This window comes from Stegostoma tigrinum, chromosome 14 (genome assembly GCF_030684315.1).
Source record: "Stegostoma tigrinum isolate sSteTig4 chromosome 14, sSteTig4.hap1, whole genome shotgun sequence".
Taxonomy (NCBI): Eukaryota; Metazoa; Chordata; class Chondrichthyes; order Orectolobiformes; family Stegostomatidae; genus Stegostoma; species Stegostoma tigrinum.
The window spans coordinates 52,479,141-52,491,408 of NC_081367.1; the positions used below are offsets into that span (position 1 = coordinate 52,479,141).

The 12,268-nt window shown below is 40.6% G+C and overlaps 1 protein-coding gene across 28 annotated transcripts in view; it reads right to left on the reverse strand.

Annotated features, from left to right (window-relative positions):
• The window catches only part of LOC125457523 (disks large homolog 1-like), a 406,012-nt gene that overhangs the window by 61,663 nt on the left and 332,081 nt on the right, over positions 1–12,268 (reverse strand). For all 28 annotated transcript variants that reach the window (XM_059651157.1, XM_059651153.1, XM_059651152.1 and 25 more), the window contains 2 exons: positions 9,098–9,254; positions 7,685–7,787 (listed from right to left, as the gene is read on the reverse strand). In XM_059651157.1, the coding sequence (XP_059507140.1) occupies positions 7,685–7,787; positions 9,098–9,254 (260 nt within the window). The remainder of the gene's footprint in view (positions 1–7,684; positions 7,788–9,097; positions 9,255–12,268) is intronic.

A 12,268-nucleotide genomic window follows, 5' to 3' on the forward strand; every position in this document is an offset into this window, starting at 1 on the left:
GCTAATTGTCCAATTCACTAACCTAACCTTGCTTTCTCCCTTTACTTTTGATCCCATCCACACCAAATACTATATCTAGTCACCTCTTGAATACATTCAATGTTTTGGCATCAAGTACTTCCTATGGTAATGAATTCCACAGGCACACCACTCTTTGGGTGAAGAAATGTCTCCTTGTTTCCAACCTAAATGGTCTACCCGAATCCTCAGAGTTTGACCCCTGGTTCTGGATACACCGACCACTGGGTACACCCTCCCTGCATCTACCCTGCCCAGTCCTCTTAGAATTTTATAGGTCGTTTTGAATGCTAGCAAAAACAATCCCAACCTAGTCAATCTCTCCTCATATATCAGACCTGCCATCCCTATATTCAGCCTGGTAAGCCTTTGTTGCACTCTTGAGAGCACAAGCATCCTTCCTCAGAAAAGGAGACCAAAACCGCCTCACCAAAAGAGGCTTCAACAAAAGGCCTCACCAATGTCCTGCACAACCTCAACATCACTCCCCAACTCCTATACTCAAAGGATTGAGCAATGAAGACAAGGAAATGAAAGGCAATGAAAGAATTATGTACCTGAACTCCAAGGTTCCTCTGTTCTACATCACTATCCAAGGCCCTAACGTTAATTGTATAAGCCTTGTTTCTTGTATCAAAATGCAATACCTCACATTTATCCAAATTGAACTCGACCTGTCATTTTTTAGCCCATTGACCCATTTGACCAAAATCCCTTTGTAGCTAAGAAAAGCTTCTTCACTGTCGACAATGCCACCAATTTTGGTGTCGCCGATAAACTTACTAATCATGCCTTCTATCATCTTAATTAATTGACTCCATCCAATTTTGTAATTCCTTCCACAGTTTTGAGGCCCTACTCTTGCTCATTTCTAATAACCAGAAGACTACACCTGTTCTCCTGGCATGAAAACTCCATAAATTAGAAAAGAGTTCTGCTGAGATGAACGGCTTACCTAAATCATAATCTGTTCTCCTTCTAGGAGAAGGACTATTATCTTTTGAACTCAAACAAAATTCTTCTGCCTCTGAAGTCAAAACCAAACTGATTGTTTTCATGTATTGTAGGAACTGCAGATGCTGGAGAATCTGAGATAACAGGGTGTAGAGCGGGAGGAACACAGCAGGCCAAGCAGCATCAGAGGAGCAAGGAAGGATGACTTTTCGGGCCTAGACCCTTCTTCAGAAATGGGGGAGGGGAAGAGGAATCTGAAATGGGAGGAGGTGGATAGAAGATGGATAGAGGAGAAGATAGGTGGAGAGGAGGCAGACAGGTCAAAGAGGCGGGGATGGATCCAGTGAAGGTGAGTGTAGGTGGGGAGGTATGGAGGAGATTAGGTCTGTCCAGGGAGGACGTACAGGTCAAGGGGGCGGGATGAGGTTAGTAGGTAGGAGATGGGGGTGGGCCTTGAGGTGGGAGGATGGGATAGGTGGGAGGAAGGACAGGCTAAGGAGGCGGGGACGAGCTGGACTGGTTTTGAGATGCAGTGGGGGGAGGGGAGATTTTGAAGCTTGTGAAATCCACATTGATACATTGGGCTGCAGGGTTCCCAAGTGGAATATAAGTTGCTGTTCCTGCAATCTTCGGGTAGCATCGTTGCGGCACTGGAGGCGGCCCAGGATGGACATGTCATCCGAGGAACAGGAGGGGGTGTTGAAATGGTTCGCAGCTGGGAGGTGCAGTTGTTTAGTGCGAACCAAGTGTAGGTGTTCTGCAAAGTGGTCCCCAAGCCTCTGCTTGGTTTCCCCAATGTAGAGGAGGCCACAACGGGAACAGTGGGTACAGTATACCATATTAGCAGATGTGCAGGTGAACATCTGCTTGATGTGGAAAGTCTTTTTGGGTCCTGGGATGGATTGAGGGGGGAGGTGTAGGGGTAAGTGCAGCACTTACTGCAGTGGCAGGGAGAAGTGCTGGGTGAGGGTGGGCTGGAGGGGAGTGTGGAGCAGACAAGGGAGTCACAGAGAGTGGTCCCTCCGGAAAGCAGACAAGGGTGGGGATGGAAAACGTCTTTGGTGGTGGGGCTGGATTGCAGATGGCGGAAGTGTCGGAGGATGATGTGTTGGATCCAGAGGTTGGGGGGGAATGTTGCAGTCCTTGAAAAACGAGGACATCTGAGGTGGACAGGAGTGGAAAGCCTCTTCCTGGGAGCAGATGCGGCGGAGGCGAAGGAATTGGGAATATGGAACAGCATTTTTGCAGGAAGATGGGTGGGAGGTGGTGTATTCTAGGTAGCTGTATCCATCTTCTATCCATCTCCCCCTCTCTCCCTATTTATTTCAGATCCCCCTTCCCCTCCCCCATTTCTGAAGGAGGGTCTAGGCCCAAAATGTCAGCCTTCCTGCTCCTCTGATGCTGACTGTTTTCATGTATTAGTTCTGCTTACACAAACCCCATAGTATAACCATGTTAATAAAATGTGAGGCTGGATGAACACAGCAGGCCAAGCAGCATCTCAGGAGCACAAAAGCTGACGTTTCGGGCCTAGACCCTTCAAGACCAGAGGGGTCTGCTGGGCAGTTGGCCGATGTCACTTGCCTTCTTAGCAATCGTGCATTTAGGTCACTCTTCCAGAATTACATTGACCTTTTTGACCAGAACGCCTCTGCCTTCATTTTACAAATCCAACTTCCAAAATGATAACATCAATTAACGCACTTTTCATTGTCATGTCCTATTTCAGTATATATTGAATGAATAAAATATTTCAACTATTCAAATAATAATTTTCAAAACATCCAATGGTCCACCATCAAAAACCACTGTTGCCACTTGTTATGAATATGGTAATTATCTATATTATGGATATATGTATAGAGACATCATTCTCAAGATTGAAATAATTAACCATAAACCAACCATAATTAACTAACTTAATCCACAGAAGCTGCAATTGTTTTAACACCATTAAAAGAGGGCTATGAATCAAATGACTACACCTATAAACAAAGAAATTTATGCCTACAAGCGCTTTTGATTGAAAGTTTTGTAATCACCGCAAGGAGTGCTGCTTTTTAAAATATACACATTTAGAACTTAACTTTAAAGCAGCAAATTTTCTATGCGCACAAAACAGAGGCATTTACACAGTTTAACCTCTGATAATTCAGTCTTTTTAAGCTTTAAAGGGTACTTAAAAAGTACCTTAAATAGACAGTTCTATAACTGTGAAGTAAACGACAAAAAACAAAGTAGGAATTCAGCTGATAAAACCATGGCTTTTAGTTCAAAAATTGCAATTCACAAACTATAAGAACAAACTCTAGCACTTCTGCTCATTTCATATGTTGAAGTTAAGGAACTCTACAGCTGTATCTAAATGACAAAAACTGAGCTCAATAAAACAATAGATATGTATCGTTATTGCACATAATCTAATTTTTTTATAATTAGCTGCAAGCTACCTAAATGAATTGTCAACTGCAACAATTGCACTAGGTGGCAGCTAAGTGATCAAGTGAATATCAAAATCTTGGGCAGAAGCTGGCATGCCGCAAATGTAAAATACAAGGATTCGTACACCAGAGTGCTCCACTGAGCCACTTTATTAAAACTGAACATCTGACCAAATCAGATTATAATACTAGGCTTCCTCAAGAGTTCTAACCACAGCACCCTATCTTAGGGAAAACCCCTCAGCAACTGGCTTTGGGAAAATTTAGTGCAATTAGGACTGCACTTTGAATGTTGCAGCTGGTAGGGAATTACAGAAACCACTCCGAACAGATGCTGTAAAATGCTTTGGCTGAACGCAGAACAGCTCCTTGGCACAAAAATTACAATTGTAAACATATGCTTAAACAGCAGTTTGGGCGTATTTTATGTAGATTTATTGTCATTGCAAACTGTGTTTATAATCTTTCAGTCAGCATGCTGTAACACAAGTGGGCAGTTACATAACTGAAGACAATGAACATGCTGAATGTCCAGTAATGTTAGGTATAGTGATATATAGAACATACCTGGAAATCTCGAATGTTCCCCTCCTGATAAACATGTGTTATGTACAATGGTATAGCGTTCTAATACTGTATTTGGCTGGTCTATTGCTGAACTTAAACATAGTTCTTGGACTTCAAAGTATTTAACAGATGGCCCTGAGTTGTTACACTGTGCCTTTGTGTGAGCAGACAGATGTCTTAACTGCAGTACAAAGCAAAATGCCATTTTTAATTAAACAGAAACAATTTAACACACTGGATAAATAAATATTTTCCTTCCCCAGAATAATACTCGGTGCTGTCCACATATGGGCCTTGATGGTATGGTGGCATAATAAATCATTTCTTTTCTGCAATGTCCACCCCTCAAAACAATATTGCTCAGCTGAAGATAATGGAGCATCAAAATTAATAAACATTCCTTGGGGCAATATGTATCATCAGCCTTGTTACATGTGGTGCGAGAAAATGAGATGTTTTCACTTGGCACAGAACCAGAGGTCGTCTCTGTTAATGAGAAAGTAACGGAAGGCCCGGAACCAGAGGTTTTGGAAGCAACCTGCAAATTTCTGAAGCTTGAACATAAAACATGGAACGAGCAAAAGAAAACATTTCATCTAACAAGTTCCAACTTTCCCGAGACCTGACACTATTTATGATTATGTAGTCTCTGCAAAAAATAATCTCCTGAAGAGTAACCACTCAACCAAAGGTAAATTCTTCAAAAAGCCAGAGGTATAGCACACACTCCCAAGGGATAAGGGTGTCACTGGCTAGGCAGCATTTATTGTCCATCCCTAATTGCCCAGAGGGCAGTTCAGAGTCAACCACATTGCTGTGTATCTGGAGTCACATGTGGGCTGGAACTGATAAGGATGGCAATTTCCTTCCCTAAAGGACCTTAGTGAGGCAGATGAGTTTTTCCAACAATCGACAATGGATTCAGAGTCATCATTAGACATAACTTCAGGTATTAATTGAATTGAAATTCCACCATCTGCCATGGTGGAATTCGAACCCCAGTCCCAGGAATGTTACCTGGGTCTCTGGATTAACAGTCCACTGATAATACCACTAAGCCATCACCTCTCCATAAAAGCTCACAATTAATGTTTGATCATTGTATTGCAAAAAGAAGTCAATGTCATATACTATTCAAACCATCCACTGTTCTAAAACTTTCATCTTCACGATTTACCATAGGTTTGGCAAAACAAGTATAATGAGTCAGGCTAAGAGATGAACAGTCATAATGGGTCCTCAAGCCTGCTCCATTACTGAGGATGATCATGACATCACTTATCCACTTGCCACCTCCCCACAACCCTCCACTCTCTTGCAAATCAAAAATCTGTCTACGTCAGCTTAAATATATTTAACAATCCAGTCTCTACTGTCCCAAACATGTCTCCCTCTTTAATGGGAGACATATTACTTTTAAACTACACGTCTCTTGTTCTGATTTCCTCATGAAAGGGGCCAACTCAACATCACCCAATCAAGCCCCATTCAAGACTTTCAAGATGTGAGAAAAACTCATTCCTCTGAGGAACCAGCATCGTGAAATGAAATCTCTAATGAAATTACACCCCTCAAGTAAGGAGGCCAAAATGGCACAAAGTACTTCAAGTACAGTTTCATCAATGCCCTTCACACGTGGCAAGTCTTCACTAATTTTAAACTCCATGCCCTTACAATAAAGGCAAAACTTCCATTTTTTTTACTTGCAGTGTGTATATGCTAAACTTTTGAGATTCAGGTACAAGGAAACCAGAACACTTTGTGCAATAACACTCTGAAGTCTGGCTTGATTTAAATAATATGTTTTTCTATTCTCTCCAAAGTGAAGCACCTCATATTTTCCCAGGTTATACCGCACCTGCCAAATTTATGCCCATTCACTCAAGCCAATCACATTTCTTTGTAAACTCTACATACTTCTTATACTTGCTTTCCTCCCTATCGTTGTACTGTCAGTAAATTTGGCTGAGCAAGATCCCTCCATCGAATGCAGCAGTACTGGTTCCTGTAACTTTCCACTAGTTTATTGATAAGAAAATGACACCTTTATTCTAATTCAATCCAACTCGTCCTTCCCAACCAGATATCCTAAATTAATCAAGTCCCATTTGTCAGCATTTGGCCCATATCCCTCTAAACTCTTCCTACTGATCCACCCATTCAGGTGGTTTTTAAATGTTGTAATGGTACCAGCCTTCACCACTGTCTCTAGCAGCATATTCCATAAAAGCACTACCCTTTGCGTAAAAAAGTTGCCCCTCAGGTCCTTTTTAAAATCTTTCCCCTCTTACCTTAAACCTATACTCTCTAGATTTGGACTCTCCTCCCCAAGGAAAAAGACCCTGGCTATTCATCCCATTCAAGCCCCTCATGGTTTTATAAAAAAAAGAATCCTCACTATCAACATTGTTAAAGGCGAGGTCAGTGGATTCTTGATGTAGCACCACTTTTCTGGGTTCCTTAGAATAATACGTTCTACATGATCACCCCTCAGCCTCCAATTCTTCAAGGCTATTACTGTATGTAGATTAACTTACAACTGATGAAACCTAACTGATGTTATTGGGATAACATCCCATTGATTTCTATATTCTCCATAAATTAATGCTCTTTATCTGCTTACACAGAGATGTGCAGACACTGCTTTAAAACTTCCTGCCTGAATAGAATTAGGTGTAAACCTTTGTAAATCCTTATCTTCTTACACATAGGTAGAAAGGCACTGCCTTAAGCTTCCTGCATGAATAGAATTAGGTATAAACTTTGTTAGTCTTTAGCTTCCTGCACAGGGGCATGTGGAAACTGTCTCAAATATGATTAGGTGGGCAGAATTTGCAAAGGTGAGACTTCTGAGATCCTGTAAAGAATGTAACTTCTGCTTTTGCTGAAGGTGCCAGGACACAGACCTTTGCTCGAGTTGGACACTTCGGCAGCTTGAAATTACATTCTGCCACTTCAGCAACTTGAAATCGCCTCCTGTTGTTAGCAGCCACTTCAGGAAGGATCAATACTGTATCCTACTCTCTTTATGTTTTCGATGTAGTAATTGTTTTTGTATCATGTCATTGTCCGATGTAGTGATTGTTTCACGTATCATGTCATTGTGAGATGTAAAATTGCTTCATGTGTCATGCATTCGATAAGGTATAAGAAGCAGGGACTGTCCGCTGCTCAAACAGAATCGCTGACGAGACTCAGCACTTTGTGCCGGGTTGAGTACAGTGATCCTCCACAGCTTGTACTTGCTTTATAATAAAAGATTTTTATAAAACCCAGTTTTTATAAACAGGTCAGTGGCTTGTCTTTGCATCAAGTCCGTGAGGGTCTCTGAAAACGAACCTAACATAACAATCAACTAAAAATCCACACAGTGCAAATTTTAAATGGCATTGCTGAGGAATATTCTCTGAACAATTTATAGGTACAGAGTTAATGCATTGGAAATGACACCTCCAATGTAGACAGACTGAAAAGCCAATCATGTCTGAGTAACTAATAGAAAACAAATACTGATTATTTTATAGACACTCAGTAGGAAACACCGGACATTTGGCAGGTGTAATCAGTTGAACTTAATAACCAGTATTTAAACTTTTGATTAAGGTTTTCTAAATATGCAGCTGTAGCACACTGACATTTACAAAATTGAAAATAGAACATAAATGTGTTTTTTGAATGCAGTTTAACTGCTGTGAAGCACTCACCTTCAGGCCTGTATTGTGCCACAATCGTGACTGCTTGCCCAGCATTTTTCAGTGCTGCTGCTGCCTGCTCATGGGTGGCAGTCCGCAAATCAATGCCGTTCACCTGCATCAAAGAGCGTCTACATTTTGAAATGAACACTCAGAACTTTTTGTGCATCTCTGCAACTCTTTCAAATATTAATATCAAAGTAACAAATCAATTATGTTTGAATTACAGAATAAAATGTTCTTAAAAATTAGAAATGAGTTATTTAACTCTTACAGACTAAGATCCTGAAACACTGTTTTGGTTCACCGTCCCCCATCAGTGAACTGCAAAGGAGAGCCCTGCTTTTATTGGGAAGCATCAGTCAATCCCTTCCCTGCTCGTAACACAGAAATGGTATGATCAGGCACTGTAATGGTTAAATTACCTGCTGAAATTCAGTGTTAAAGCATGGGTGCAGCAGTCCTCTCAGAATCTAAAGTCTCAAACGAAGGGAGGAGAAAATTGCTGGAAAGGAACTGTTGTGCATATGCTACCTGTATTGATAATTTTTTTATTATTTGGAAGCATTAAATTGACAAAAACCTTATGGACTGTCCATCTGAGGAACTATCTGCTTCAACAATTCCATAACAAAAGGGAGGCAGCTGAAATGTGTACTCAGCACAGGGCATCTGTGTGTTCCATTGCAAACAAAGCCAGCAAAAGTCACATTTTTCTGAGCACCCATTCCTAGCTTTACACTGAATTGAGAGTAATTGTCTATTTTAGGTAAATGTATTTTGATTTCTCTAGATGGTGATTGATGCAACAGGTAAATAATTAACCAACATAATAAATGCACCACAGCTGCTTGGTTTCTATGTTTTCTGTTTTGAATTTAAACTGTTAACGTAGAACAATTTTTTCCACTACATACAGGAAACTGACATTGCTGTTATTTAAATCCATTCTCTCTTTTCTCAATCTAATGTCAATATAAATCCTTACTGGTCCATAATCTGGCATGGATAAGTTTTACTTTTTATCACAAGCCTTCACTTGTGAAAACTGATACATTAAAAAAAGAACTGAAGGAATCTACTCAACACTTAATTAAGCAATACTGATTTGATGCAAATATTTCATAGATGCTCTATATAATGCATGTACAGAACCATTGTGGGATATTTTGCTTTAATGCGTCAACAGTCAAAAATTTCATGCAATCGCTCTCTATACAGTTATCATTGAGATTTTAATAGATATGTAAAAATGATTAGAAGCTTATTGCTGGGCTTTGGGAAGGAGAATTAACCAATCAGGGCATTCAAGAAATAAACTCAAGGAGGTTGTTAATTCCATCAAATGGCAACGCCATCAAAACAAAGTTACGAGGCTGATCAGGGAATAAATACATTTAAACTTCAAGATGCTGGGAGTTATACCGAAATAATCCTGTCCCCTTTTCTCAGTTCACCGCTCAGGTCAGCTGGGCCTCCTGCCAATATGAAGGAAATAAAAATTCCTTCTCCATCTTCACCTCCGACAATGTTAAAACCTAGGCCAGTGGATCCTCGATGTAGCACCACCTTTCTGGGTTCCCTAGAATAACAAAAAGTAGTTAAGAAGCAACTTACCAAACCAGCGACTCGATTTGTTTCATTACAGTAAATTAATACACAACATTTTCTCAAATGGATTCAAGAAACCTTGTCAAGGTTGAACAAACAGTTTAAAAACTGAAAAAAAACTGCGGATGCTGTAAATCAGGAACAAAAACAAAGTTGCTGGAAAAGCTCAGCAGGTCTGGCAGTGTCTGTGACGGAGACAAAGAAGGGTTAATGTTTTGGGTCCGGTGACCCTTCTTTAGAACTCAGCTCTGAGGAAGGATCACTGGACCCAAAAAGTGTTAACTCTGAACATACAGTCAATGGTTAGAGATTATTAAAGCCCTTGAAGGAATATTCACAGACACCATATACAGGCAAAGTTAATTTCAGAAGATCGATTCACTGGGTGTGCTTCTATTCACACTCTTTTGAGGTCGAAGAAAATAAGGAAAAGTTTGCAAAGAAGATGCTAATTGGACCAGTGGAAAATATATTTCCCACATGATGATATCTGTGAGGGCATCATCAACGAATTTAGGGAATGGTTTTGAAGATTTTTTTCCCCCCCTGTAAACCCAGTCAGGAAAGCAACATGGAAAATGAACCAGGCTTCCTGCTCCCGATCTCTCTGGGTATACAAAGTCAGAACCAAGGTCAGTCAATCTCGTCAGCTGGCTTATAGAAAGTGACAACTAAACAATGGTCAGTTAGGCAGAGTTTCAAAGGGTTCTAAATAGATGCTGCTAGATGAAAGTTGAATATTCCAACAGAAAACATCTCCTGCAGCACCAGAAGGAATCCAGAGGAAATCTGATTCAAAGCATCACTCAAGCCTAAATTAATACTTTAGAATTGGATTCTTTCCAGACAGTTGTAAGGGGCACTTGGACAATAGGCAGTGACCATACACGTTGTTGCCATTTAGGCAGAGGAAAACAGGAAGAAGGTGGCTGATCCAAAAGAATTGGCAGTTCATGGAATGGCAAGTTCCTGCACATCTTCAAGGAAAGTCAGAAGTGCACAATTACCCAGTATGTTGATCCATTCAATGCTTCTCAGATGCTGAAGCAGCGTTTATATGAATGTAGAAGGACTTGAATTGATAAATAGCAAGAGAGAAAACCAGGAGAGATTTATTTTCTATTTGAACTCCTACAGATGCTGTATTACCGATTGAATTTCAGTCTTTGAGCTCAGAACTTGCAAAAAGCTAATATCAGTGAGATAAAAAAACTTTCTAAAACCCAAAGAACTAAGAATGCTGTAAATCAGAAATAAAAACAGAAATTGCTGGAAAAGATCAGCAGGTCTGGCAGCGTCTGTGGACAGAAATCAGACTTAAAATTTCAGGTCCAGCAACTGAGGAAGGGTCACCAGGCCTGACATGTTAACTCTGATTTCTCTCCACCGATTAAACTTTCTGCCTGCAGGCAGTTGGCAGCGAGATTGAAGAACCATAATGTTAGGATCGTAGCGCATCAGGCACCTCTGGTAAGAGTCCAAAGTGGTGCTTTATTATTTGGACCTCTGTAAAAGTGTTCCCAGTTTTGCTATTACTATGTTTAGAACAAAGTGAGCCCAATCACAGCCAAACGAAAAGAAAGCAAAAAAAAAAGTCAAAGTGCTCATCAGTTTGTAATCCAGTCCATTGTCTTGTAGACTGAGGTTAGCCACACTTGGAACCCAAATTTCCTGATTCTCCTGAGTAAAAAGAGTGAAGGGATGTAAATTCAGAACCAAATGCCTGGTGCTTGAATGGCACAGCTGTGTTAAGTCATCAGACGGCCATTGTTGGTACCATGGTGTCTGACACACCCTCACCACAGCTTGTGTGAGACTATCTGGTAAATTTGCTCCCACTGTAATCCTTTTAGCTCCAAGCTACAGGGTCTGTTTCTCTTCTCTGGTATAAAGGGGGAAATCCAGCAAGTCATGTAAGTAGGCTCTTAGATTAAGCAAAGATATAGTTTACTGCATGACAGTAACTCAGTACAAATTACATAATTAGTTAGACGTTATTACTGACACTGTGGAGGAGTAAACAGAGTTAACGTGTTGGGTCTGGTGACCTTTTCTCAGAACTGAGGTCACTGGATCCAAAACGTTAACTCTGTTTTCTCCTCCACAGATGCTGCCAGACCTACTGAGCTTTTCTAGCAACTTTGTTTTTGTTCCTGATTTACAGCATCCACAGTTCTTTAGGTTATTACTAACACTATTGGGAGATCAAAGGTAACAGATCTGTCCGCTCCGAGATCATGGAATTTGCTGCTTTTTCCCACCCAAAGCTTTTGAGATAGCACATGGGGTGAAACTTAATGCTCTCCTCAGCATTGACCTATTTGTAGACCAAGACCTTATCTAAGATCACCCTGCAAGCTTCTCCCCTTGTACAGATGAATGTATAAAGGTTAATAAGTTATATTTACCACTTCCCCATTAACACACTATGTGACCATCCCTTACCCCAAATGCAGTCTCTGACAAAAACCAAAAAGCAACCAGTGCAGACAGCAAACTAGACTCCAAATACTATCAGTGTTAGTGCCATGGTATAAGGAGACCTCACAGGCATGAGCAGTGCCCAGCTATTTAAAAATAAAATGCTATAACATGCAAAATAATATGCCACTCCCAGAGGAAGATCTATGGAGCAAGAAAAGGTCATATAGCTGTTTCTGAAAAGATATCAGTGAGCTAGCCCACCCTACATTAGAAAATGAATCAAATGTATTCCCAGGGGATTTAAGTGATCCGAGCCAATTGGTTTGAGAAGGTTTTTTTTTTAAAATCAACTGTTATATTTAGCCCATTCCTGAAATTAAATCTTCTTGGTAATATTACTTCTGTCATTATGTTTTCCCAGTGTAAGTATTTGTTCTTCTTTCTATTGAACGTAGAACAGTACAGCACAGTACAGGCCCTTTGGCCCACGATGGGGTGCCAAGCTTTTACCCTAACGGTAAGGTCTATCTAACCTCCACCCTCACCTTATACTATCATCCA